This window comes from Hypanus sabinus, chromosome 22 (assembly GCF_030144855.1).
Source record: "Hypanus sabinus isolate sHypSab1 chromosome 22, sHypSab1.hap1, whole genome shotgun sequence".
NCBI classification, from domain to species: domain Eukaryota; kingdom Metazoa; phylum Chordata; class Chondrichthyes; order Myliobatiformes; family Dasyatidae; genus Hypanus; species Hypanus sabinus.
Window position 1 is genome coordinate 25,021,986 of NC_082727.1, and position 24,395 is coordinate 25,046,380.

Sequence of the window (24,395 nt, forward strand, 5' to 3'; positions counted from 1 at the left end):
CCATGGAAGGAATGCAAATAAGATTCACTGGACCGATTTCTAGGATGGCAGGAATGCCCTAAGAGGAGAGCTGAGGACAAAATTATGTGTATTCAAACAGTTTAGATGTGAGAGGGATTTAACTGAAACATAAATTCTGGCAGAGTTAATTGCAAGCATGTGAAGAGGATGTTTCCTCTGTATGAGATATTCAGAACAAAGGTCAGGCTATCAGAATATCAGTAAGACATTTAGAATTAAGATGAGAAATTCCTTATTTGTGTTATTCTCCACTGTATGGGGGTATAGAAACCATGTGACTGACTGAGTTTAAAATGAATTAAAATAAATTCCTAGATACCAAAGTTAACAGTGGATATGAGAGAACAGAAGTATTGTGTTGAGGTAATTGATCAAAATGGATCATATTAAACAGTGGAGCAGGTTCAAATGGCAAAATTACCTACTTCTGCTCCTATATTCCTCTTGATCAAATAGATTTTAGAGTGTCTGGAGGGGAGTAAGGTGGGAGGGAAGCAGAAAGATTTCAGGGTGCATTTCAAAGTTTAAATTAGACCAAAGGTCTAAAAGTTCCAAATTATAGAGCCATAGAGTCAAAGAGAATTACAGCACAGAAATAGGCCTCTTGGCCCATCTAGTCCATTCCAAACAGTTTTTCTGCCTAGTCCCATTGACCTGAACCTGGACCATAGCCTGTCTATATTCCTCTCATCCATGTATTATCCAAATTTCTCTTAAATGTTGAAATTGAACCCACATCCACCACTGCAGCTCATTCCACACTCTCAATACTCTCTGAATGAAAAAGTCACCCATCACAGTCCCTTTAAACATTTCACCTTTCACCCTTAACCCCTGATCTTCAGTTCTAGTCTCACCCAGTCTCAGTGGAAAAAGCCTGCTTGCATTTACCCTATCTATACTTCTCATATCTTTTTTTGCAAACAATCAAACCATAAATTGCTTTACATCGAGGCTTCAGCACTTTCAGAGAAGTAATCAAACAAGAATGGTATTCAGCTGAAAGATGAGAACGTGGAACTGACAGATCAACAGTACTCAGTAACAAGCTGAATAGGGGCAGTCATTATAGCCTCTGCTTTCCTCAAAATGCTGGAATAATAAATACACTTCTCCCGCATTTCAGTGCACAATGAGACAAGGTCATTCACTTCTTTCTCAGTGAGTCATCACCAAAAAGCAACTGCTCCAGTTCCAGGTCACCCTTTGCCTCAGAATACCTGATCGGCTCATTTCCACCCTGCAGCTGTCTCTTGCCTTGATAGCTGTCTATCAAAGGGACTGCAGCCCTTAACCCTGTCACCATCACTTGCCACTTAAAGCTGTCAGCTGAAGTTATACACTCTTCTGAAAGTACATCATTTAACTTAAGGTGCAGTGACAACCTTCTTGCTCATGGGTTTTGAAGTAATTAATTAGGAATATGTTGTTATTTATATATTTAATCACTTACAGTGGATAATTGGGACACACCAGGACCAATACTTCCCCCCCAATTAAGCAGCTGTCACAATTAGCTGAAGTTTCATGGAAATAGCTAAGGTGGTATAAAAAAAAGAGAAACCACTATTTAATTAATTGAGTAACAAAATTATCTGTTTAAATGAAATACAGAAAAAATTAGAACTCCAGCAATACAGCCACAGTGCTACAAAACTATGTACTAGTCCTAAAATTTATCAACAGAGGAATTTATACAGTATAAGCTGTCGAGTTCCTTTGATTGACTGCTAATGAACAAAATCAGTGGCACGGCACCTGCACTATCTTTCTTGCCGTGTGCTTTCTTGAATTTAATGTAGCACCAACACTTCCATCGAGACAACCAACTATCTGTTGCTTTTATCATCTTGATGACCAGCTTCAGAAGGTACAGAAGCCTGAGACACACACTCAGCGGTTCAGGAACAGCTTACTTACAAATGCTAAGTGTATACCGAACCCATGAACACTACCTCACTTTTTAAACAAACATATTATTATTTCTGTTTTGCACTATTTTTAATCTATTTAATATACATATATATACTTACTGTAATTAATTTACTTGTTTTTTTTCTATATTATCATATATTGCATTGAACTGCTGCTGCTAAGTTAACAAATTTCACGACGCATGCTGGTGACAATAAACCTGATTCTGATTCTATAATGTCTAATGGCCGCACAAGTATACGCGACTGATGCTAGTTAGAAACTATTGGGCAACAGTGCCCTATCCGATTAAGCAACATGGTGGCCCAAAGAAACAAAGGAAATCCCAAACACGAGGAAATCTGCAGATGCTAGAAATTCAAACAACACACACAAAATGTTGGTGGAACACAGCAGGCCAGGCAGCATCTAATCCCAGCTATTTTCTCAAATACTTTTCGTTCTTTAAGTGTTGTCCCAAATAAGTGGCTGCCCCAATTAACCAGGATCCACTGAAATTCTTTATTCATTATAATTGTTGAATATTGTTGCTTTTTGTTGCATGTCGTGCCTTGACCAACATGCCACAGCAAATTCCTAACATGTAAATGGTGAATAAAGATGACTTTTATTGTGTTTTTATTGTGTACTGTAAGTGGCTGGAATCTCCCTCTCCCCCCAGCCTGCTCTTAGTGCCACTCAAAGGATAAGCACCTGCTTACTGTTCCAGATATGTTATAATTCAGCCTGTCTTTAGTGCTCGGGATGGTTATTCCAAATCTGAGAATTCTGCATGGAGTGTCGGGTGCTATAAAACCTATTTTTACTGACCTGCTACTACATCTTATGGTCTGATGGCAAAGTGTGGACTGGTTTGTTACATGGAATGTGATAGAAGAGCCCAATGATGTGCTGAAGCAATGATTACGTTGTCTGCACTGCACTGGGATGTCAGCCTGATAGTGTCTCAAGTTTAGTGGTGATTCGAGGCACACCACAGCTCAACTTCCTGGGAAATCAGGCATTGTTATCACTGCTCAGGAACAGAGCTAATGTGTTGCTCGTCTTATTCCAGAAGCGAACTGGTTGATTACCAATCACCATCATACACAGGAGCAGAATTAGGCTTTTCAGCCCGTCAAGTCTGTGTCATGACATGCACCCACCCGTGCCAGCTTCCAAGGTTTAGAAGCTCTAACTCTCCGGAGTAAGGATAGCTGGCACTGCCCTGTTGAAGATTCAGGACCATCCTGCGGATTGGGAATCAAGTTTTGGCACCAAGAATTGAGTATTTAAAGTGCACCTGAAGAGAGCCTCAGTGCTCAATCTAAGCCCAACGGGAAATATCGTCTAGCGTTTGTTTTGTGCTCAGTTCTCAATCCGTTTGATACCGTGTCTCGATCTTGGCCTTGGATACTCCAGCAATCGGGTCCAAACTAGCCTCACCAAGGACTCTCTTCACAGTACCATTCAGTCGCCGTGGACCTACCGTGACTCTGGAGTCTTCTGTCCACTGTGACCAGACACAGCGAGAAGGTTTCCAGACAGAGCCTGGTGAGTCACGACCTCCAGGGAGCCATTTGTCAACTTTTGCAAGGAGGAAGCCAGAGCCACTCCGTGGAGGCAGTACATCCTCCAACCCGGTGACCCGGGCTCCTGCTGCCGCTTCCTCATCCAATGTTCATTAATGTTTGAACTCCAGCCGTCCTGGTTCCCTTCGGAGCACAGAAAGGTGGCCTTCTTCATCTCTCTTCTGAGTGGAAAAGCCCTGACCTGGGCCACCGCACATTGGGAATGAAGGACGGAGCTTTGCTCAGATTCTAGCAATTCATGGCGCCCTCAGGAAGGTGTTCCATCACCCTGCCCGGGCCAGCCGAGCCTCAGATCGTCTGGTGAATATTCGATAGGGCAGATGGTCAGTGGCTGACTGCGCAAGAGAGTTTCGAACTTTGGGCCAAGCGATTGTCTGGAGTGGAGAGGCCTTGGCCAATCTATACTGACACAGACACTGAGACCAGCCCATCTGCTGCTCAGAATCCCGCTGAGCCCATGAAAATCGGCTGCTCAAGAATCTCCACCGATGAGAGGATTCAGTGTCAGTCCCACATTTTGCAGCTCCCCAAGACCATCAAGATCAATCACACTTTCCACATTTCCAAATCAGAGCCCGTGAACACCAGCCCTTTAATCCCACCACCATCAGTCCTGACGCCACCCAGGCTTGTTGATGCCGACCAGGTCTTCACTGCGAGAAGAACTTTGGATTCGCGAACTGTTCAGTTGGATCGGCAGCTCCTTGTGGACTTGGAAGGATTCGGACCCAATGAACGGTGCTGGGTTCATGAGAGGGACATCTTGAATTCTGCTCTCTTCCTTGGCTACAAGCATCGTCTCTCTGAGCAGCCAGGGCCGTCAGGAGTCGGCCATAGGGGAGGGGGTTCTGTTACGACACGCACCCAATCGTGCCGGATCTGGAGTTTAGATGCTCTAACTCTCCTGAGTATGGATAGTTGGCACAGCACCTTTAACGATTCAGGGCCATCCTGCTACTTGGCAATTATGTTTTGGGCACCAAGAATGGAGCCTCTGTGTTCAATCGTAATCCCTGCTAGTGATGTTGTCTAGTGTTCATTTTGTGCTCAGTTCTCCATCCAGTTTGATACAGTGTCTCAATACCAGCCTTGGATACTCCAGCATTTGGGTCCAAACCATCCACGTCAAGCACTCTTGTCACAGTCTGCTCCTATTGATGTTCATATTAGTCAAGAACCAATGACTTGGCCTCCCCAGTCATCTGTAGGAATGAATTCCACAAATTCACCACACCCTGGCTAAAGAAGCTCCTCCTTGTCCCTGTTCTAAAGGGAAATCCCTCTATCCTAAGGTTGTTACTTCTCATCATAGATTCCCCTGCGATAGGAAACATCCACTCCACATCCACTTTATCTAAGCCTTTCAATATTTGAGAGGTTTCAATGAGATCATCCCTCATTCTTCTAAAGTCCAGCCAGGACAGGTCCAGAGTCATGAAACATTCCTCATACATTAACACTTTTGTTCTTGACATCATTCTTATGAACCTCCTCTAGACCGTGTCCAATGCCAGCCCACCCTTTCTTCGATAAGGTGCCCAAAATTGTTCCCAATGCTCCAAGTGCAGTCTGACCAATGCCTCAGCATTTCATCCCTGCTACCAGTCTTGACAACTATAACATTTAAGTCTCCAGATCTTATGGAACAGACAGTTGTTAACTGCATATTTAACTACAAATGAGATTAAAAGGTCAGACATAAAATTCAAAGCTGGTCGATAAGCACTCCTGGCTTCCTTTTATGAGCTTCTCTGAGAATGGGCCGTTGAATTGATTAATGACGTGAATAAGCCCCAGATGAACTGAAGTTGATGTGAACGTGGAGAGTGCTTCACACTTGTTGGATGCACTCAGAGCACAAAGGTAGATGGTTATGATCGTTGAAGGCAAGTTATCTCAGCCCTGGGACATCAAAGTAGTTGATATCATAATACATATGATATGCCAAACTAATTAAACTAGTAACTAAATGCCTATCTAAACTAATCCCTTGTGCCTAGTCAATGTCCATATCCCTCCTCTCACTCTATAGTCACATGTCTGTCCAAGAGCCTCTTAATCACCACTATAGTATTTGCCTCCACTACAACCACTGGCAGTACATTTGAGGCACTCTCTGTGTAAAAGAAAATACCTGTAGTGTTCTCGCTCAGGTGTAAGAGAACTCTGAACTAAACACCGAGGTAAACCGTAGTCAATGAAAACAGGATCGCAGTAAGATTAACCATTTACTGTTCACTCTTCCACATTAACGTATGGTGAAAACTGTTGATAAAACAATACAAAATGTATACAGTATTTGTTTTTCCTTCTTGATATCACATTTACATCGTAAATACTTGCAAAAGTAAAACACAACAACTACATTACATTAAAGTGCAGCATACAGTCAGAATCTACCTTCGCCATTGACTGCTTTAAATACACTTCAACACAAACTATCCGCAACTCTTTAACTAACGAAAGCATAAACCTTATCAACCATCATTACTTTTAACAGAATCAGCGTTAACATTTTTAATTCAACACATTGATTATCTCATGAACTTACAGCGTTGCTTCACTATGTTTCTAGTGCGTAGAAAGAAAACTTTTCTTGCACTGATCCTGCACAAGTGAGCCCCCTCCTTCCCGTTTCTCCACACCGGTATTTTCCCACAAGACGCGGCGAAACCGGGTGTGACGTCATCGCATGCCGCGATATATCACAGACAACGAATTTACTTTAAACAATCCTAACTTTAACTAGAAAATGCTAACAAACAAATTACTAAAGCGAAAATATTATAAACTAAACAAATGCCATAAAGGCAACACAATACCCCCTCACTTAAAGTACAGTACTACCCTATGTAAAAGATACCAGCTGACTACATTGTCTCTGTCTCACAATAATATAAAGTTCTGTCAGGTTTTTCCTCATTTTTTGCTGCAGATGAAAGAACCAGAGATTGTGTAGCCTCTCCTTACAGCTCATGCCCTCTACTCCAGCAGTGTCCTTGTGAGCCTCTATGAACTCCCTCCAAAGCCTCCACATGCTTCCTAAAATGGGGCATCTAGAATCAAATGCAATACTCCAGAACTCAGGAGATTTTGCAGATGTTGGAAATCCAGAGCAACACATACAAAATGCTGGAGGAACTCAGTAAGTTAGGCAGCATCTGTGCAAGTGAATAACCAGTTGACATTTAGGGCTGAGAATCTGCTTCAAGGCTGGAAAGAAAGGGGGAAGAAGCACTCCCTTTCCAGTCCTGATGAAGAGCCTTGGCCAAAATGTCAGCTATGTATTCCTCTCCATAGCTGCTGCCTGATTGGCTGAGTTCCTCCATCATTTTCTGTGTTACCATTGTCCACATGTGGCCGAACTAGGATTTTATTAAAGTGTAACACAACTTTATAACTCTTGAACTCAGTGTCTCGTCTGATAAGACCATAAGACACAGGAGAATAGATAGTCTGTTTGGTCCATCGAGTCTGCTCCACCAATCCACCCTGGCTGATTTACTATGCCTCTCAACCCCATTCTTCTGCCTTCTCTCTGTAACATTAGACACCCTTACTAATCAAGAACCTAACAATTCCCACTTCAAATATCCCAGTGACTTGGCCTCCACAGCCATCTCTGGCAACAAATTCCACAGATTCACCACATGTTGGCGAAAGCAATTCCTCCTCATCTCTGTCCTAGAGGCTGTGCCCGGGGTTCTAATCTCTCCCACTACAGGAAACATCCTCACCATGTCCCCTGAATCCAGGCCTTCCATATTCAAGCGAGATATCCCCCCTCCCATTGTTCTACACTCCAGTGGGCACAGGCCTAGAGCTATCACAACATGCCTCATATGTTAACCTTTTCATTCCTGGGATAATAAAGTCAAGCATGCCTTCCAGCTTTTGCCATCCTCTCAGACAGTGTAGGCAGTTTCAGGGAACTATGGAGTCAGATCCCAAGATCCTTCTGTACTTCTTCAGCCCACCACCCCAGGTGGGGCAGAGGTTGCTGCCAGCAACTTGGCGGAGTCCTCTGTCCTGGGCCAGTCTTTTGAGCCATCCTCAGGTGCAGCCCGCCTTTTTGGTGCCTACTTCCTCTCCTAGAGATAGGTTCCTTGGAGCTTCTGTTGCCATTTCTGTAGCTCCGGGTTTTTATGGGATTGGCTTGATAGTCCCATGTCCAAACCTCCTCCATTTACCCCCGGGCTTGGGACTGTCCATCAACATAATTAAGTGTCCTGCCATTAACAGTATTCTGTCCCTTTACAGACCAACAGCTCAAAATTTGGTTGGAGGGGACTCCATCTGAACTTCTGGACATATCGGGAACTGATCTATATCCTACTGTATCTTTCAGCAGTCCTCCATAATACTAGCAATCTTTGTAACAGCTACAAGTTCACTTCCCAGTCGGGACCCTTGTGGAACACCACTGATCATGGATGTTCAGCTAGGATGAGTCCCATCAACCTTTAGCCTCTGTCTTCTGTGAGCCAAGGCAATTATGAATCCAAGTGGCCTGTTTACAATAGATCCCATGTATCTCATTCTTTTGGACGAGCCTACCACAAGGGACACTGACAAATGCTTTACTAAAAATCAAGTCGACAACTCTACCTTCATCAGTCACCTTCAACAGCTCCGCAATTACTCGATCAAATTAGTAACGCACAATTTGTTCTGCATAAAGCCATGCTGATTATCCCTTATTCTGCAGTGGTTTTCCAAATTCCCATGAAAGACTCCCCCAGAATCGTTTCCATTTTTTTCCTACCACTAATGTGAAACTCACTGGTCTATAATTTCCAGAACTATCCCTGTTTTCTTTCTTCAATAATGGAACAGTTTCTCAGGGCAATGATATGAATAGCAGTACCTGCAGATCATTAAAGAGTGATCTGCCATCCACCATAATAATGAAAGTGGGCATACTTGTTTTTTAATTGCACTGTTATTCAGTTGCACTGGCAACTCCTGAGAGCACAGCAGCATGGGCAATTTTCAATGATAAGTGATACTTACAATTATCAAGTAATGATTATCACTAACGGGAGAGTATTCATCTCTCTTTTGGTTAGCTCCAGGCCTCTCTTGCAGCATGTACGGTGTGTGACTGATCAAGCTTAATGGAAAATCCCAGCATGATGATAGTGTGGAACCATTGGGTATGAAGGGGAAGATTGGAATACTGTGTTCAGGGAAATGAGCCGAAACAAGGATAATTTCTGACAGAAGGAGAAAGAAAGACTTCATACTTACCTTTGCATTCAGGCAAGGTGTTGCTCTCTCCCCAAAATGCTCTTTGGCAATGAAATAACTTAAAAATGTAATCACTGTTTCAAAGTAGGAGGTCAGGCAATCAGTTTTTGTGCTGCTAAATCGCTCTTAAGGAAGAGTTGATAATTGGATAAGCTATTTTGATTGTGTGATTATGAAGCAGCCCAAAAGCGTTTCTGTAGGCTAATTACAGGGTAAGAAGTACAGTCCTGTCATGAGTGGCTATTGAAATGAGATATATATTCTTCAGGGTTTAGAAGGAAGAAGGGTGATCTAATTCAAGCACATAAGATTCTGAGGAGGCGTGACATGGTAGATGTCAACAGGTTTCCACTACTGGTTTGAATTTTGAATGAGGAGATATTTACATGGTGGTGATTGAAAACTGAAATGGTAGGAACTTCTCACAGATAGTAGTAAATCTCTGGAATTCATCACCACTGAAGGCTGAGGAGGTTAGTTCATTGCAGGTATTAAAAGAAGATTGAATGTTTGAAACATTAGTGAAACTGAGAGCTGTAGAGAGGCCCAGGGTAGATCAAAGTGATTATATTGAGTGGTGGGGCAGGCTTGAGAGGCTAGGTGGCAGTCTCCTGCATCTCTTAATTTCTTTTCTCATGCTGATTAGAGATAACTATTGGCCAGGACCTCTGCAATAACTCTTTTGTACTTTTTCAAAAAGATGTCATGTTACCTTTTACTGCCAGTTCCTGAAGTAAGACATTTGACTGTCTCATCTAAGAGTACAGCATTTCCTACATTCAATGTCAATCCAGATATGATACTCAAATCTCAGCAATGGGACTTCAACTCATAACCTCCATTCTGTTGGATCAGTATTTTCATTAAACTTGCCTATGTTGATAATGGGAGGGGACTGAATTTCCACCAACATAATCCCTTAATCTATATAATCAAATATTAATCTCTTTCTTTATGGGATCTTCCTTGCCAGAGTTTCCACGTTGCCTATATATTTAAAAACCTCCATTGTGATAGAGATCAAAACTTTGGATGTTGTTGCCTGCAATGTCTCTCACTCTTGCATGTTCTCTCTCTCATGCACATGCTTGTACTGTAGTGAGTACATTGATGAAAGGATGTGTTTTTGAAGTTATCTTGGCCATTGTAAGCCATCTCCCGTTTTCTTCTTGTTCCAATTGAAATTTTACACATCCTTAGCTATAAGCTGTAAATATTGCTTGTCAAGTCTATGGACAACTTGGTTTTGAGTATATCAGAACTTAGCTCAAACTGTATATTCTCTTTTTTAAAATTTTTATCCATCTCAATATGTCCAAGCAAGACTTCAGTTGATAGAAACCTACAACCAAGATACACTCTATAAGAAAAATACATTGCATGATTTCAAGTCTTTCATCCAGTTTTTTATGTCCATGAATGGTTAGTTTAGTGAATTAGTCCATTGGCACTAAGGAAATGGCATCCTGGTTAAATATTTTGGTTTCCAAGTTTAGACGTCCACGTTTGCTTGTTACTCATGTAACTCTCCAAAGCAACAAGGCCCAGGGGAGGTTATAGTCCCAGTGCCACCTTCCTTGTGTTTGTACGAATATCTTCCTCAGCACATCCTCCTGCTCACACACTGAGATATTAAGTGTGGTCACAAAATTGCTGTTGAAGTGCAGATGTCAAGTTTTATTGATGGAATTATGGAGATAAGGTTACAACTTGTTAAGGCTCAAGTCAGTTGAAAGAAAATTTTTTATCAAAGTACACATATGTCACCAAGAAAACTACACACAAAGTCTGACAAACAACCAATGTGCAAAAGACAAACTTATTTTCTTATAAATTAAAAAAAAACAAATAATAGTAATAATAAATAAATAAGTAAATGAATAGTCCTGAGTACATGATTTGCAGAGTATTTGAAAGTGAATCTATAGGTTGTGCAAACGGTTCAGTGGTGAGGAGAGTGAAGTTTTCCCTGCTGGTTCAGGAGCCTGGTAGTTGAAAGGTTGATTAGTTACACACAACCAAATTCAGGAACAGTTATTACTCTTCAACTTTACCAAATTACTCCTAGCAGTGTGTCTCAAGGATGACAGTTCTTACATCTAATTTTCAGTTCCTTGCTAGCTAGCTGCCTGGGTATGCTGCCATGTCTGACTTAGGAGGGGTAATGGGGAAATCCCAAGGCCAGCTAGAAACCCTTACAGCTCAGTAAATTGTGATATAGAGGCAAGCGAATATTGTTGTGACGTTGCTTCCCAGACAGAGGTGATGGTCCAGCTGTCTGAGTCAGAGCTCCATATGGTGCTGTTCAGTAAGCGTGTGTTTCAGTTTCTGTCTCAGGGATAATGGTGGAATAGTGACATTCTTCCAAGCCAGGACAGTTCGTAACTTGCAGGGAGATTTAGAGGTGATAATCTTCTCAAGCACTTGCTGCCCTTGTCAAATGGTTGGTGGGCAGGGGAACATGTTGGAAGATACTGCCAAATGATTAATTTTTGCCAATGCAACAGTATTTAATGACATATTTAGCGACAGGTATCTGGTTACCCCTCTCCATGTTCTAATCGCAGTGTGAACGTAATAAATGTTCTGGTCAGCTGTATGATCTCAGGATTGCTGATTTAATGCAAATGTTTTCATTGGCTGGAAGCCACCTCGTGGGGGCTCGGCTCTCCAAAGTACCGTGGATTTTGAAAGGGCATTCCTCAGAGACTGGGAAAGAATCATTATCTTTTCCAGTTTTACTTCACCCTGTTATGAACTTGCACTTTATTTATTTTCTGTACCATGGCTTTTCCTGTAGCTGTTAGACTTTATTCCGCACTGTTATTGTGTTTACCTTTTTCAACCTCAATGCATTGTGTAATGACCTGAGCTGTACGAACAGTATGTAAGACCAAGTTTTCACTGTGTCTTGGTACATGTGCCAATAATAAACCAATCCCAATAGTTGAAGCATTCTTTTCACCCTGTTTGCATTATGGATGTTTTCTTTTTATTGGCAGGACCTCAAGTCACCCAACCAGCGTGAAGGTCTGGCCACAGCCCGTGCTCTCTTGAAGGAAACCTCACCCTTGTTATATTCTACATCCGTTGCTTGTCTGGAACATCCTAAAATTGCTGCACTCCAAACAGGGCGAGAGTCAGTCTACAATGAGATCCAGGAGGCTTTCGCTGTTATCTCTGACACTGTGCAGGGCCTTGAATGCCAGATGTCCCAGTCAGTACCTGCTGCTCCGTCTCTTGCTGGTGCCATAGATGAATTTGAGGTAAGTAAACCTGACATCATTGAACTTGTCAGAATGATGTAGCTGACATTCAGGACAATTGTCATGTAAACTGGATGTGAGGTTGAACATGTTCCTTTTCATTTTGAATAAATTGCTACTAAGTTATGCTGAATCAGGACACACTTTTTAAACCAAAAGTTTTCACCATGTCAGTCACGGACAGGAGAACGTAGATGGTTTTGTGGCATGTGTAATTTAATACAGGAATGTGTGAGGTAATGCAATTTGGGAAGTGCAACAATTCAAGGTTGTGTACAATAAATGAAATACGAAGGAAGAGAGGGACCTTGCAAAACATGACTACAGATCTTTAAAAAGACCATTAAAAAGACATACAGCACACTCTCTGTTGTTATCTGAAGCAGAGGATGTAAACCTGTGGAGATTAATCTGGAATTATGTACAATGTATGTAGTGTACGTTCATGATCAGCACATCACAGGAAAGATGTAACTGCATTGGAGGGTGTGCAGAGCAGTTACTGGGAATGTTGTCAGAACTGAAATATCACAGCCTCTGAGGATAATTGGATTTCTGGTGTTGTTTTCTTTGAAATGGTACAGACCAAATGGAATCAATTTATGGCATGTGTAAATGGAGGAACCCGGACTGAGTAAATGACATGGACCTACTTAACTGAACGGATGGTCACAAAGCAAGATTTAAAGCAGTTTATGGAGGGATTAGAGAGAGATGAAGAAAAACCCATTTACTCTTAGAGTGGTAGAAGTCTGGTATCCATTGTGTGAGGCAGAAACTCATTGCAGTTAGAAGTTGCTCATGTATGTACTTGGTGTTGTGACCTGCAGGACTAGAGTGGTGGATGATGGGATTAGGCTGGGAAACTCTTTTACAAGTGGCACGGACAGAATTGGCTGAATAACCTCCACCTGTGTTGCAAAATATTCTACGGTTCTGCCACCTGACATGGCAGGCCGGACCTGCTGTCTGCGCCTCTTTCCTGTTCTTCTAATCCTTGGAACTGCAGGGCTGTGAGCAACACCTGAAGTGAACACTCAGATCCTGCTGGTGCTGCACTTGGTCCTCATTCTGGATCCAGGCTATCGCCGCAATAAAAAACCCGTGTTGATCTTGTGAGAGCTCCAACTATTGGCCAGTTCCACAGACCCTATGCTTCAGCTGGCCGCACTCTTGCATATCTCATTAGGTCTAGGGAATTTTTGAGACCCACCTCTCATCTCTGGATTAATCCTCTCGATGAGGATATCCCTTTCTTCCCACCCTGCTTCACCCCTGTTCTGGATATTCTTTTATGGATGAGGTCCAAATTTAAGATCTGGTGGGGGAGAGGGTGATTTCGGATGGTGAGTGTGGCTGGAGTGTGCTTGCTTCTTTGGCAGCTGACAATGGCAGTAGTGTTGAGAGCTTAGAACAGGGAGCCCTTTAAGTGTGCATCATCAAGAGACATAGGAATGGAGCAGGCAGGTTCATGGTATAGAAAGAATAAATATCCAGAACTAAATACTTCAACTGGGAATCAAAATGTACTTGATCGTTGTCTCAGAGATTGTGATGCTCTACGTCAGGGGTGTCAAACTCATTTTAGGTCATGGGCCGGATTGGGCAAAATGCAGCTTCATGTGGGCCGGATCAGTCGGGCGCGTGCAAACGCAGCTTTCATTGCCTCCATTTTTTCAGCCTGTTCTCATGTGTCTCAGTCTCTGCTATAACTACAAAGTGTTTCACTTCAGAAATTCTGTTTCTTATGAAGAAGACTGCTGAGCAAGCTTTATTTTTATGATTGGTATTAACTTACAATCATAGGCTTCATATCACTGGGCCATTAATAATTAAAATAATAGATCTATCTAAAATGATCTCGCGGGCCGGATATAATTGTACGCCGGGCCTTGAGTTTGACACCTATGCTCTACGTGTTCATTCTTCTGCATAGAGAAACCATGGTAACACCAAAAAATGCTGAAGGAACTCAGCAGGCCAGGCAGCATCTATGGAGAGGAATAAACAGTCAATGTTTCGGGTCAAGGCCTATCATTGATAAAACCACCGTACTTTACCTCTGAAAGCAGAATGCTGGCAACACTGCGCTGAGAGTCCTGGACAGCTGTTGCTCATGAGAAGATTTAATTATGCATCTTGATGGCAAGCGGGCTCAAAATCTGTAAACATACCAATGCCAGGAAAGAGAAAAAGTGATTTGTGTGGAAATATTAATCCAGAATCCCCGACTGAGACCTCTACATTACTATTTGTTTCCCTTCAATTCCTTCTGTTTCCTTCAGCCATTTCCAACATCACTCACTGATAGAAGGAACTCCATTGGCTTTGCTTATAAATGTTTGGGATGAAATCCCTCTCTACAGTCTTGATTCTTCATGTAATACTGATGGTATGTTGTTTCTCATAAAAGATCGAGGCCCCATCTGTCGTCTTAAGGAGTAGTGAATGTTCTCATTATACTATTTCAAAGTTAGAATTAATTCGCAGTGTCTTGGTTAATAGTATTGTGTTGTGCAAAGCTAAAAATCTTTTTAAAAAGTTTAAAGGGAAAGGGAATCACAGTGACATATCATCACTAGTACCTTTGAATACCAGGCTGAACTCCAGGAAGAGCTGCATGACAGATGAAGCAGTGAGCTGAGTTCTGATCTACACTATTCAATCGACGATTTCTGATTTCACTTACAACTTACTTCTTTCTTTCTTATCTCAAAATGATTCAAATTCATTTAAGTACTTTTGTAGTGCAATTCCTTATGATGAATGATTGAGCAGGCTGGGCTTGTACCCAAATGGTTGTAGAAGAGAGTGATTTATTGAAATAGACAAGAATCAAAGGAAAGCTGCACAGCATAGATCCTATGAGAATATTCCTTACGAAGGAGTATAAAACTGGATAAGACGAAGGTGAGGAGGAATTTTCTCTCAGTGGATTTGAGTCTTTGGAGTTTTCAGTCGCAGATGAGATGTGGAGGCTGAATTATCAATGTGCATGTATTCAAGGCTGAGAGAGATGGGATTTTTCATTGCAAAGGAATCTAAAATTATAGAAACAAGCTGGAAAGTGGAGTTCAGACCAAGAGAAGATCTGCTACGTGAGTGGTTCAGTCCTGCTTCTGCTTGCTTTCTTACTCTTGAAACAGGAACAAAAGCTGCAGTGGCTTTGCATGCGGCAAGATCCCAGGAACAGAACAATGTAATTCCAGAATGCTTTTGACAGTTAACACAAGTAGAAGAATATTCTGCTTCATTTCAAATAGATTTAGTTCCTTAACTCTTAGTGGGAAAATGAAGCCTTTTTGAGGCTTGACTAAAAGTTTCTTCCTTGTTACTACTGTAGGGAGGAGGTAGAGGAGCATGAAAACTCACACTCAATGATTCAGAAACAGCTAGTTGCCCTCCAGTATCAGATTTCTGAGCAGTCCATGACCACTACTTCATTATTCCTTATCTTTGGCATTAAGTTTATTGAGTAACTTATAATAATTTTATGTTTTTGCACTGTATTGCTGCTGCAAAACAACAAGTTTCACACGGTCTATAAGACCGTAAGACATAGGAGCAGAATTAAGTTATTTGGCCTATTGAGTCTGTCTTCCATTTCATACCAGCAGATCCATTTCCCCTTCAACCCCATCCCCCTACCTTATAAGACAGTGATAATAAACCTGATTCTGATTCTGAAGCAGGGACCCTTATCAATTACTGCATTGAAATTTCAACCTAGATTTAAGTTCTATATGATATAAACGTAAAGCATCTGATGCAGAATCTTTGGTGCCGACTCAGATTCACCAAATGGACAACATGCTACTACAATTTGTTACCTGTAGCTCATGCTTTCAACAGTAAATAGCAGAAGTTACTGATATTTCTTCAATGAAAAAGGTAAAAGTGAATTAACGAAGCATTGTTCAAAACTATTTTTCTTCGTATCTGGACAAAACGAGATGTACATGTTTGGAAGTAATAAATCTCTAAAAGACCAAAATCAGGTTTATTATTACTGACATATGCCATCAAATTAGTTGTTTTGTAGCAATAAACATTTATTACAAGTTACAATAAAAAATATAAAAAACAAGAGCAAATAGTGAGGTATTGTTCATTCAGGATCTGATGGTGGAGGGGAAGAAGCTGTTCCTAAAACTTTGAGTGTATGTCTTTGGGTTCCTTTGCCTCCTCCGTGATGGTAATAACGAGAAGAGAGAACATCCAGGATGTGAGAGTCCTTAACTACGTATGTCACCTTCTTGAGACAATGCCTTTGTAAGATGTTTTGATGGTGGAGAGGCTGGTGCCTTTGATTGAGCTGGCTGAGTTTACAACCTGTGGTGAACTACATATACCTGTCTGGACATGCCCCCCCTGCTGACTGCTCCTGTGCCCCCTCCCACTGACCGTGGCTCCTCCCACTGACCCCGGTATAAAGGCGATTGAGGCCTGAGCCCGGCCCTCAGTCTCCAGGATGTAGTGTGGTGGTCAACTACTGCTTCTTCTTTCTTCCAGTCAATAAAAGCCAATATCTCGCCTCATGTCTCGGAGAGTTATTGATGGTGCATCACAACCCTCTGCAGCTTTTTCTGATCCTGTACAGTGACCCCCCATACCAGATGGTGATGCAACCAGTAAAACGCTATCTATGATACATCTGTAGAAATTGGTTTGAGTCTTTGATGGCATAACACATCTCCTTAAACACCTATGTACCTTCTTCATAATTGTATCAATATGTTGGGCACAGGATAGATCTTCAGGGATGTTGATGCCCCGGAACCTGGAGCTGCTCACCCTTTATATGGTGGATGTTCCCTTGACTTCTTTTTTTCGAAGTCCACAATCATGGTCTTACTGACGTTGAGTGCGACATCACTCAACTCACTGATTTATCTCATTTCTTTACGCCACCTCACCACCATCGGAAATTCTGCTGACAACAATTGTGTCTTTGGCAAATTTATAGATGCCGTATAAGCGGTTCCTACCTACAGTTCTGTAGATGCTCCTCCACCACCCTTGACCATACCTTCGTGGTCCTCACCACTGGTGCTGAGGTCCTTAGTCTACGTCCACACTAGACTGGATAAATCCGTAACCGAAGCTTTTTCTCTTTGTTTTGACCCTCCGTCCACACTAAAACGGCGCTTTTGTCCCCCGAAACCGGAGCTTTTCTAAAACGCCCTCCAGAGTGTGTAAATTTGAAAACGCCGGATTGGCTGGAGCAGTGTGGATGGGGTAACCGGAGAAATCTAAAAACACTGTCATGACGTGCTGGTACAGATGGTGACAGCAGCATGCCATTTCATTGTTTTCTTGAACGCAACCTAACAATTTCAGAACAGACGGCAACGAGACTGAAGCCAGAAGAGTTAGAAATGTACTCACCAAATACTTTAACCCATAACTTACTGATTAAATAAGTATACTCACTTTGCCCTGTTTTCTGTCCTTGCTCATATGAAGGTGGTTTACCTATTTATGCAAGTACTTCTCTGAGAATATATGTGTAACAGCCTAATGTAACATTGTATGGAAATACAAGATAATACTGATGCAGACACATTGTATACATTTAACCAGGGGTTTTATTAATGCAACAGAGTTAGTCAGTTTTTCAATGTTCATCGTCAGCTGGGTCATACTGTCCGTGAACTCCCTGTTGGTTGCCTCCTTACAGTCCAGTATTTGTTTTTTTTTAGTTTTAAGTCATCCTGTGTGAGAGCCAACAACTGTCCGTTGTTTAAGTTTTTCTAGTCTGTAACTGAACAAATGCACACCAAGTCTTTCATGGCGAGATTCGACGCCAAACGTGTCACTTGTTTTTGGTAGATGTGTCCTGTGCATGCGCAGTAGGAGGAGATTCGGCGAAATATCCATTTTAACATGGACAGAAGTATTTTCAAAAATGCTCAGTGTGGACACCTACCATTTTTACGCGAAACCAGAGTTTTCAAAATTATCCGGTCTAGTGTGGCCATAGCCTTAGTCTCTACGTGTACCCTGGGAATAGAACACAACCAGGTGATTGGACTTATGAAAGTATGAGCATGGGTTGGCCTAGTAAGGGTTTTAATGATGGTGTAACAGTGGTCAAGTGTGTTGACTGCTCTGGTTCCACAGGTAATCAGTTGGTGAAAGTTGACCGAAAACTTCTTCAAGCTAGCCTGGTTGAAGTTCCCCGCAATGAACAAGAAGGGATCAGGGTGTGTTGTCTCGTGACGGCTGATCATGGTGCTCAGCTACTCTAGTGCCTGCCTGATGTTGGCCAGGGGTGGAATGTGCAGAGTGACGGTGGAAAATTCCTTCAGCACATAGAATAGATGGCACTTGACCGGCAGATGTTCCAGGTTGGTGGAGCAGGACTGAGACAGAACTGCCATGCCTTAGCACCACAATGAGTTAATCATGAAGCAATCATCACCCCTTCTGCTTTAATCTAATGCTGCTGTCTGGTCCAAGTGGTGGAAGATGAAACCCTCAAGGTGAAGTGCTGTGTATGCACTGCTGGGGGTGAGCCAAGTCTCTATGAAGCAAAAATACTGCAGTCCCTGATGTCCCTCTGGTACTGCAATCTTGCTCTGATGACTTGGATTTTATTTTCCAGAGGCTTTGCATTAGCCAGCAGGATGTTAGGTAGTGGGGGCCTCGGGGCCCTGTATTTCAATTCTAACTACAGCCCAGCTTGTCGGTCGCACTTTCTTAAACGAAAACTGCTCTCGTTACTGGGATGCTCTTCAGTCCAGAGTCTGCCAGTTTTTTTAGATCAATAGGTTTTTTTAAATGTATTAAAGCAACATTTCTTACCAAAGTGCTCTTGGCAGTGACTTTAGATTCCAGCTGTAGTCATCTTAAACAGGAATATGTGATGATTCCCTTCAGAGCTGCACACAAAGAGTCACCACCCTCGGGCACCATTTCCAACGATTACGTAATGTAATGATTAGATATAGTTTATGTGGAGAATCAATATGAGACAGACAGAAGAACGGAGACTATGGGACCTTGTGATATATTACATTAACACAAATTTGGATAAGGTACCTGGGACAGAGTCTGTCCTTCCTATCAATATGTAGTTAGCTTGTGTTGAACGTACAAAGTTCTAAGTACATTTATTATCTATAATATGTATATTATATACAACCTTGAGATTCATCTCCTTACAGGCAACCACAAAACAAACAAAACCCAACAGGACTCATTAAAAAAAAGACCATCAAACACCAATGTTCAGGGACAGAAAAAATGAATTGTGCAAACAATAAAAGTAAACATATAACATTTGGACCTGAAGTTCATGTCCAGGGGCACAAAGCCACTCATCACTGGAACCATTTCAGGCCACGGCTTCAGTTCAGCACAGAAACAAGTAAACCTTGTGGAGCATTGAGCTGAACTGGACCATCCTTCACCTCCAACATTGACCTGGGCTGGTGCTTAAATCGTGCAAGTCTTGAGTCGCTCCTTGCTCTCAGGCCTGGGCCTCACTGCCCCAATTTGACCCTTACCCGACCTTTTGAATTCAGCCCAGAACTTAAATCGATCAAACCTTGGGTCTTTCCTTACTCTCGGGCCCAGGCCTTGGCCTCACCACCTCGACTCTGCCTCTAATATGCTGGGCTTGGTTCTGCTGCATCAAATTGCCTCTGTCTGCTGCAGCAATGGCCAAACATTGGCTCATTCTCAGCTCTTGGGCCCAGGCCCTGCCACGTTAGTTCAGCCTGTACATGCCACACTGCAGCCATCTTGCACCTTCGAAGCTTCAAGTCACACCGCAAAAATACCAGGTCGTAAAGGTGGTTGAAAAGCTCAACTCTGAAAGGGAAGTTACAGGCTATTGATCGTATCCAGGAAAGAGTGTGATTAGTAAACTAGCTACCAGTTTCGTTTGTTTTGTTTGCTATCGGCAAATAGTCATAGTGATTTGCCAGTGGCATCTTAAACTGATTGCCTGTGTATAGTTGGAAGAGGGTTTAACTAATTTCTGACTGAAAAGGATAGAAACCTTGTAGATAGGTGTGTCCCATGTCTCCTGGAGTTCTTTGAGTACTTTGGGAGGAATTAATTTAGGTGCAAACTGACTGAAGATCACACAATTCCTGACTTGCACCAAGACAATGTGACAGGGCATCCGGTCTTCTATTTGAATCTGTAACTAGGCTAGCCATATGGTGTGTGGCAGGATGTACTCAGAAAAAGGCTGTCCGTTGTGAGAAAAGCTTCCCAGGGAGCCACAGCTAGAAGCTGTGAAGCTACTTGAATTTGCTTAGCTTTAAAAACGTAGGGACAGGAGGAGGTGACCTAACCACTGAACTTATTCTGCTATTCATCCCGATAATGGCTAGTTCAAATTCAAGTTTATTGTCATTTGATTGTACAGATATAAAACCAAACAATCCTCTGGACCACAGTGGATATAATGCACTCAGCACATAAAGCAAAATATTACCATAAATAAATTAATAACATGTAATTCAAAATGCATGTAGTGCACAGCGTAGGTAAACAGAAAACAGCTCACTGTCCTAGTGACAGAACTTCAGTTAAACCAGGGTATTCAATGGTCTCACAGCCAGAGGGAAGAAGTTCTTACCGAGTCTGTCAATCCTAGTCCTGATGCTCTTATACCTCCTTCTTGATGGTGATGGGTCAAAGAGGTGTGGGATGTTAGGGATTTGGGCCCTTCATCTACAACTCTTCTGGTAAATATCACAGATGGGAAGAGGGAGACCCCTGGTGATTCTTTGTGACGGTTTTGCTAATCTCTGTAGGGTATGGCAGTCCGATACTCTGCAGCTTCTGTATCACACAATGAAGCTAAGCCATTAACTAATGATCTCTTTTGTTTCCATAAGTTCATTTCTTTTTAAACTCAATGGCACCAATAACCTTTGGGGCAAAATTTCTAAACATCCAGTATTGTCTGTGAATTAATTGGTTACAAAACTTGGAAATTCTATTTCATGTTCCTTTTTACTGGAATTTTGTACTGAGGAAACATATTTGATTATAACATCTCTCCCACCCCTTAACAAACCATTAAAATACTCTCAACCCTTCTGTTAAACCAGCCATCAGTCTTCTAAATGTCAACTGAAACAAGCAGGGTGAATGGAATCTTTTATCTTTCAGGTGAACTGATGCTGTAGAATGCCCCCAGGACTTTATATCTTCCTGGCCCAACTCCAGATTTAATTGAGAGCTCAGTGTGCTTGTTACACACAGCCTTTAAGATAAAGGCCAAGGGTTTGTTGTACTTTGTTCCTGTTTGCTTTCAATTAATGATTTCTGCATGGGGAATTCTTAAGTTTCTTTCCTCATACACATTTTGGTACAGTTGCTCAATAGTGCAGAAATTAGTGCTACAGAACTCCAGAGATGTGATTGATAGTGTCCTAGGCTGCAATCTGTGTAGGGTATTCTCATTGATAAGTCAATTAGCTACTGTCACAGATTAGTTTCTACAACCGCAGATCTGTACTGATTAGATTGATATTGTCCTAGGGTGCTATCTGTGAGGGTTTTGTTCATTGATAGGTTAATTAGTGGCTGTTATAGACATCCATTGTTGGTGGGTGACGCATCGATGAGCATGTGAGAGGAGAATACAGTACAGGGGAATGATTGGTGGCATCACTCTGTTGGGATTGTTCTAAGAGATGACACACCCTTCCACCTTTCACCTCCCCGCTTCTCATTTCATCCCCCCACCCCCATCCACCTACCTCCCCAATCACTTGGTTTAACCTATCACCTGCCAGCTAGTAAATCTTCCCATCACACCATTCTCCCCCCCAACTTATTCTGTCTTCCTCCCCCTTCCTTTCCATTCCTGTTGAAGAGTCTCAGCCCAAATGCATAGATGGTGTCTGATCTGCTGAGATCCTCCAGCATTTTGTATGTGTTGCTATAGACTAAAGGCATTTAATGGTCTCCTTTATGATAAAAAATATTAAATATGAAGTCCCTAACATCTCACTATGTAAGAATCCCTGATCGCTAATCCAAGGTGAATGACAACATATCTTCATGACTCCATCTCTCACCCTTATGACCAATTTACCATTGCACCTTCTTGCTCCTATTTATTCCAATTACCATTCAATAGAGAATAGGTGCAGGAGTAGGCCATTCCGCCCTTCGAGCCAGCACCACCATTCACTGTGATCATGGCTGATCATACACAATCAGTACCCCGTTCCTGCCCTCTCCCCATATCCCTTGACCCCGCTATCTAACTCTCCTATCTAGCTCTACCTAACTCTCTCTTGAATGCATCCAGCGACTTGGCCTCCACTGCCTTCTGAGGCAGAGCATTCTACAGATTTCACAGCATTCAACTGACTTCAAGTTTACATGTAATAACATTTAAAGTTCAAAGTGAATTTATTATCAGAATACATATACAGTATATCAGCATATTCAACCCTGAGATCTGTTTTTTGTGGGCATTCACAATAAATACAAAGAAGCAAAAATAAAACAAACAAAATAATAATAAATAAATAAGTGGTCAATATTGAGAGCATGAGATGAAGAGTCTTTGAAAATAAGTTCACAGGTTATGGGAACAGTTCAGAGTTGGGGTAAGCGAGGTTATCTTCTCTGGTTCAAGAGCTTGATGGTTAAGAGGGTAGTAACTGTTCCTGAATCTGGTGGTGTGGGTCCTGAGACTTTTGTACCTTCTTCCTGATGCCTGCAGCGAGAAGACAACATGGCCTGGATGGTGGCATTCTTGATGTTGAATGCTGCTTTCCTGCGACAGTGTCACAGTCCCAACCGTTAATTCTCCATTTTTCTCCTAATTCCCTTTGATGGCGACACACCTGGTTTTCATCAAGACCTGCAGCATAAGAACCTCAGCTTTGCACCCACTAGTTACCAGATCGATGGTTTTGCAAGTGTGGTAATTAACATTTCCTAGCCACTTAGGATTGTGTGCTCTAAGTTTTGCTTCAGTACCGAGATTCACCTATGCAACTCTGTCTCTCTGAGTCAAGATAAGTTTTCTAAGTTCAACTCCTGTTCCAAGGTTTACCTGTGAAACTCTGTCTCTCCGTGTCAAGATAAGGATTCCAAGTTTACTCCAGTATCGAGGTTTACTTGTGTAATTCCATCTCTCCGTGTCCAGATAAGGATTCCATTCCAAGTTTGCTCCAGTACCGAGGTTTACCTGTGTAACTCCCTCTCCGTGCTAAGAAAAGTTTTGTCTGCCGCTTCCCTTTCTACACTCCGTGTCAAGATCAGTTCTGCCTGCCTCCTGCTTTCCTGCACACCCTCCTGTTTGTCGTTCAAAGCTCATGCCCACGTCTGTATCCTAACTCAATCTCTGTGCCTGTGTCCTGCATTTGGGCTCGCCTCGTTCATTGCAACAGGCTGTACCTACTAGTTTTTGTGGGCTTTTCCTGCTGGGGCATTGGTGTTTCCATATCAGGTCGTGATGCAGCCTATCAATATATTCTCTACTGCACATCCATGGAAGTTTTCCAAAGCTTTAGATGATGTGTCAAGTCTTTGCAACTTCTAAGAAAATGGAGGTGCTGCCATACTTTCTTTGTAATGGCACATGTGTGCTGGACCCAGATCAAGTCCTCTGAAATGTTAACACTGTGGAAATGATAGTTGCTGACCATCTCCTTTCCCAATCCCCCAGTGAGGACCTCCAGTTTCCTCCTCCTGAAGTCAATAATCAGCTCCTTGGTTTTGTTAACATTGAGAGAGTTTGTTGTTATGCCACCACTCAGCCAGATTTTCAAACTCCCTCTTAGCTGCTGATTTGTCACTACTTTTAATTCAGCCAATGACAGTGGTCATCCACAAACTGAAGCACAGCATTGGAGCTGTGCTCACAGTCATATGTATAAACTCAGTAGGGGACGAAGCACACAGCCTTATGGTGCACCCGTGCTGCTGGTGATTGTGGAAGAGATGTTGTTGCCAAACCAAACTGCCTGGGGTCTGCAAAGGAGGAAATTGAAGATCTAATTGCACAAGGAGGTATTGAGGATTACGTCTTGAAGCTTATTGATTCATTTTGAAGGGCGATAGTGTTTAATGCTGAGCTGTTTCAATGAAGAGCAGCCTGATGTACTCATCTTCAATGTCCAGATTTCCTAGGGTTGAGTAACAAGCCAAAGAAATAGCATCTGCTGATGACCTGTTGTGACTGTAGGTAAATTGAAGTGGATCAGGCAGCACAGACCAATTTTCTGCTCAACTCAATCTTTCATCAGTTACTAATAATTTACAAATTGAACGTTAAGGAATGAGAAAAACTTGCTGCCTGTGATGCTGAATTCACAAAGTTATCAATGAATCTCAGGGTATTTTCATTAAATCAGAAGATCTC

General features: G+C 42.2%; 1 protein-coding gene across 1 annotated transcript in view; it reads left to right on the top strand.

Annotated features, from left to right (window-relative positions):
• Window positions 1-24,395, top strand: part of LOC132379454 (catenin alpha-3-like) — a 1,635,404-nt gene that overhangs the window by 158,915 nt on the left and 1,452,094 nt on the right. Inside the window, exon 5 of the mRNA XM_059947342.1 lies at window positions 11,780-12,043. Coding sequence (XP_059803325.1) covers window positions 11,780-12,043 — 264 coding nt within the window. The remainder of the gene's footprint in view (window positions 1-11,779; window positions 12,044-24,395) is intronic.